This window comes from Juglans regia, chromosome 2, assembly GCF_001411555.2.
Source record: "Juglans regia cultivar Chandler chromosome 2, Walnut 2.0, whole genome shotgun sequence".
Lineage (NCBI taxonomy): Eukaryota > Viridiplantae > Streptophyta > Magnoliopsida > Fagales > Juglandaceae > Juglans > Juglans regia.
Window position 1 is genome coordinate 20,283,584 of NC_049902.1, and position 4,928 is coordinate 20,288,511.

Here is a 4,928-nt window from a genome sequence, read left to right on the forward strand (position 1 = left end):
CCTCTGTCTATGATTCCACCTATCTCACTCTCATCTCTCCGAGTTCTCACAGTCTATTCTTGGTCCTTTTACACCGGTGGCCCACGGATGTTCATTTATCCCTACATCTCCCATAAAATTGATTTCCCTTCACCCCTACAACCTATTCCACACAATCGGTAATATATACTATATATGAGGGTCAGTTTTGATGTTTGATAATTAATTTTTCCTATTATTTGATGTTTAACTTGTTTATTGTACAAGCATTATAAAATTTTTGGAGCACATTTTTAAGACTATGAATAGTAATCCGAGAGTTATTTCCCATTGTGAGGGTGCTACATGCTTGGTTTAGTATTTTTTTTTTGCATGAAAAAAATTTATTATTGTTAATTTATTATGTTCTAATTGTGTTGTGAAATTGTTTTGATGTAAATTATGGAAAGATGAGTAAACTAAAATCTAGATTAGAGTCTTAGACTTGTGATATTGCCATCTTGCAAACAAGCTACTCTGTAGTTGTGTTATGCGGTATTCTGTTTTGTTTTCTTCTTTCTTTTTTTAGTTTTTTGTGTTTCGTAATTATTTATGTAATTAACATGTTAGATGGGTTCTTTGTCTACTACAATTGATGTTGATTCAAATGAACTGACCATTAACTTGAGAGATGATTTGTGAGATACCCAAACATTAGGACCCCTGAGTGCTCCTACCAATTGTACTTGTCTACTTCCTAAGAAACGGAAGAGTATGGATCTGTCAATTGTTTGGGAGCATTTTATGAAGGTGGAGGGTTGTCTTGTAGATGAGCGTATGGTTAAGTGTAATTATTGTGGCTGGATGTATGCTTGCCACACAAAGAGAATCGAATCTTACAACCATGCAAAATGATTTGCTTTCATGTCCCATAAATCCTCATAAACATGGGCCTTTGGATCAGTACCAAAAAATATTAGTGGGTGAGGCAACACCCAAGGAGGGGGTTGGAGATAGTGATGGTAATACGATGAGGAATCTTGTAACTCATAAGTATAGTGAAGAGGTTGTGAGGTTGTCTATTCACAAGATGGTAATTACATATGAGTAGCCATTTAGAATTGTTGAAAGAGTCTTACAAGTCACATATCTTGGCTCTCAAAGATCTTGAATCAATCTCACTAGAAATTAGCCAAATATGTGTTATGTTGTAAAAGAAGTTGTTGGCAACTAATGAAAGAAACAATTCCCCTTTTACCAATTGCAAAATAAATTATAATGAAAGGGCTTGAGGTTCTAAGAGTAGAATTCCAATATGAACATTACAATACAAAATGCATGCCCATAAAAACCTTTGTTTATTGTAAAACCACGTTAGTTAGCAGCAAAATAAGAAGAAAAGGAATTGCCAAACTAAGATTTTATTCATAGGCCAATAATTGTGCAAATTTGGATAGAAAGAGTGTAAATATAAGCCTCTTTGCATCACAACTATAGAGAATAGGAAGTGAGAACCATCACAACCTAATTGGTTATTGTGCATATAGAGGCTTCATACATTGTATTGGTATGAAAAGCAACGAAGTGTATTTCTCACATTGTACTATTCTGTGTAAAGCTCAGATTTGGACAACCTTGGAGTTGGAATTGCAACTGTTGGATTCTTCTTCTTTGTAACCACACCATAAGTGTCTGAAACATCAATCTTTGAACCTAGTGGCAATTTCCATTCGAAGGAGTGCAAAAATGAAGCCAGGATGTATTTGAGTGTCCTTTCCCCTAATGTAAGACCCGCGCATATTCTTCTCCCTGACCCAAATGGAAAATACTTAAAATTGTTGCCCGAATAATCAACTCTACCATAACCATCGTTTAGAAACCTCTCAGGTATGAATTCCAATGGATTGTCCCAATACTTTGAGTTCCTTTGTATAGCCCAAACATTCACGAAAATACTAGAACCTTTGGGTACATGGTACCCTCCAATGATGCAAGATTCGCTTGGAGTACGAGGTACTAGGAAAGGAAAAGGTGGGTGCAGACGAAACGTCTCTTTAATTACAGCATCTAAATACTGTAATTTGGGCAAATGGGATTCTTCGACTAAGTTATCCATCCCCACAATTTCTGTTAATTCTTCATGGACTTTTCTCATTGTCTCTGAATGTTTCATCAGCCTTGCCATCACCCATTCCGACATTGTCGTTATGGTGTCGGATGCACCCACCACTATGTCCTATTTAAACATGAGTAAGGTGATTCGTGATCAGTTGAATTGAAAATTGAAAAACAAAAATAAAAATAAAATAAAATTTAATTGAGACACAAAAGTAGAAAAGTGGACAAATACATACCAAAAGCACGGCCTTGAGTTGGGTCATGCTAATCGAATATGCACCGTTGTTCTGCTCCTTTATTTCCAAGAGAACTTGCAAAAAGTCCTTTCGTCCTGTCTTTGTCTTTCCATCTTCTTTGGCCTTGGCCAAACTCTTCATCTGTTTGTCAATGACATAATCAAGTACTCGGTCAATGCTTTGGGAAATCCCCTTTACTTCCCTTACGATCCCTTGTAAATCAAAACTTGCTAATGCGGGGAAAAGGTCCGAAACATTTGGCTTTGCAAGTAGCAACATTAAATTCGAAAACATATTCTTAAAGTCAGCTCCAAACTTAGCCCCTTCCTCCCCTTGTAGCGTGCCGCCCCACAACATGTTCATGATGGCATTCATCGCCGTCACAAATGCCAGTTCTCCTAAATCTACTTGGGTATCTATTTTTTCATACACATTTTTAATGGTGTTCCTTACCTCTTCTCTGCGTAAAGTGAAGGTAGTATCAAGATTTGATGGACTAAGCATCTCTCTCACAAACATCTTTCGCAACATCTTCCAGTTTGGACCATTCGGGGAAAAAGCAATATCGACTCCCCCATATGTGATTGCAAGTACAGCTTTGTTCACATCACGGTTGGAGAATAATGCATCTTGGTCACGAACAACTTCTTTAACTAGCGAGGGGGAGCTAATTACAATGCACAACTTATTTGCAAACCAAACCTTATAGATGGGGCCGTAGATCCCACACAATTGCTCAAATTTTATATGAAGTTCTGTACCTATAAACGGAAGGTACCCGACTATTGGCAAGCCACGAGGACCTGGTGGCAATGGAGGTACTGCAGCCTTTCTTTGTTTCTTGATGGCCCAGAGCAACCATAACACCGCAAAAATACCTATCAAAACAGTGAGAGTTGAACTGGAAAATCTCTCATCACCAGCATAAGACTTCCACCATCCCATCGCAGAAGCTGCATTCAAATGTAGGTCGATGTGAAAAAAAAAGGGTCAAAATACGGAATATATATTTTTTGTGAGTTGTGTTGAAGCATCTCCTGGAAGGCAAGGACGAAGATAGAATGAGATTTATCAGTGTTAAGCACAGATAATTTACTTAGAACTTTGTTTCAAATTTTCGTAACCTAGACTACGTACGTTTACAATGTATTTTTTTTTTTAATTAACTTTGAAATATTTTGCATGTTCAGAAGAGCTGGACTAGGAGTGATAATAAGGGTCTCTTGGGTTGAGTTCGGGTTTGCTCAAATATTTTTTTTTTCTTTTGTGCTATATATAATGATTTTGACGATCTTAATTAATCTGCCCTTTTTATTATCTTAACATGCATGACTCATTATATCAAATTGGTGGTGTGTGTATGTATATATATATATATATATGTGTGTGTACGCGCGCTGTAACCACTTATATAATTCGTTTAATAAAATGATCATGCACCTAAAAAAGAAATGATTATATATGTTGAATTAACACAAACAAACTTTATCAATCCGTTTTGCTTAATTAATTTAAATGGATTAAATTGAAAGAATTTATATCTTATAAACATTTTAACTTGTATCAAAGTATATAGATTAGTAACAAAATCAATTTGAAAATTGCATTGATACCCATAGCCATAATTAATACACATTTCCATCTTCTCAACATTTATCTAGATATCCAAGGAAAATGGACTTTTGATCTCATAAAATTCATCTAAATAAAGAAATACATAACAAATCATATTCCATGAATCATTTCCAAAATTTATTATCGACACTAAACCACTGAAAGGGAAAAAAGAAAAAGAAAAAAAATTAAATTAAATTAAAAATTAAAAAAAATAATACTAAGGTGGTCTTAGAGCTTTATTTAATAATTTAAAGAATATTGTTTAATTAGACAAATTTTGCAAGTTAAGAAAGTTGACACGCATTACGATTTCATTTGAATACTAAGAATATTTTAAATGATCGGTGAATAATAGTGACCAGTAATAATACAGTAATTAATAGTTTATAAATAATAATAGTATTGAGAAACTGTGAAATTAGAGCAGTAAAGGGCCATGATGTGATGTTTTTGGCGGGACTTATATATATATATATATATGATAAGAAAATTTTTTTAACTGTCCATCGCATTATTCACTTATTTTTATCGTCAGTGATTGTGAAAAGATATTGAAAGCCACGATAATTAATAGAGTATTATAAGTATGGATACAAAATGTAAACAGTACAATAACATAAGAAAACAAGTAAAAAGATTTGAGGAAATATTTTTAGAATTGATAAATGAAGAGACTTACAAGTTGGAACTTTGGATGAAAGTCACGTACAGCTTCTTTGAGAACAAGAGTTTTAAAAATATAGAGACCGATCAAGCTTTTAGTATTCTGCTGTACTTATGTTTCAGCACGCCTTCTTATATAGAGACTGAAGTCTTGAATTATTTGCTTCTCAGTCTAGCTACTTTCTCCAAAGTCAAATAATCTTTTGAGTCAAAGATATTGCTTTCAATCCCAAACAAATATACAACTAAAAACACAGCTTCAAGATTTAAAAAATAAAAACGACTTCATAATAATATTTAAAAAAATAAATAAATAAAGCATAATAAAATACATGC

The 4,928-nt window shown here is 34.0% G+C and overlaps 1 protein-coding gene across 2 annotated transcripts; it reads right to left on the bottom strand.

The window, feature by feature from the left end:
• Window positions 1-1,363: 1,363 nt before the first annotated feature.
• Window positions 1,364-4,702, bottom strand: LOC109017724 (flavonoid 3'-monooxygenase CYP75B137-like). Of its 2 annotated transcripts, XM_035686863.1 has the most exons (4): window positions 4,609-4,684; window positions 2,766-3,265; window positions 2,313-2,453; window positions 1,364-2,194 (listed from the first exon to the last, which is right to left on the bottom strand). In XM_035686863.1, exons 2-4 carry the CDS (start codon window positions 3,255-3,257, stop codon window positions 1,562-1,564), a joined length of 1,266 nt encoding a protein of 421 aa, XP_035542756.1. In that variant the 5' UTR covers window positions 3,258-3,265; window positions 4,609-4,684; the 3' UTR covers window positions 1,364-1,561. The 2 variants fall into 2 exon arrangements, with proteins under 2 accessions (XP_035542756.1, XP_035542755.1); XM_035686862.1 differs by having other exon boundaries at window positions 2,313-3,265; window positions 4,609-4,702.
• Window positions 4,703-4,928: the final 226 nt, after the last annotated feature.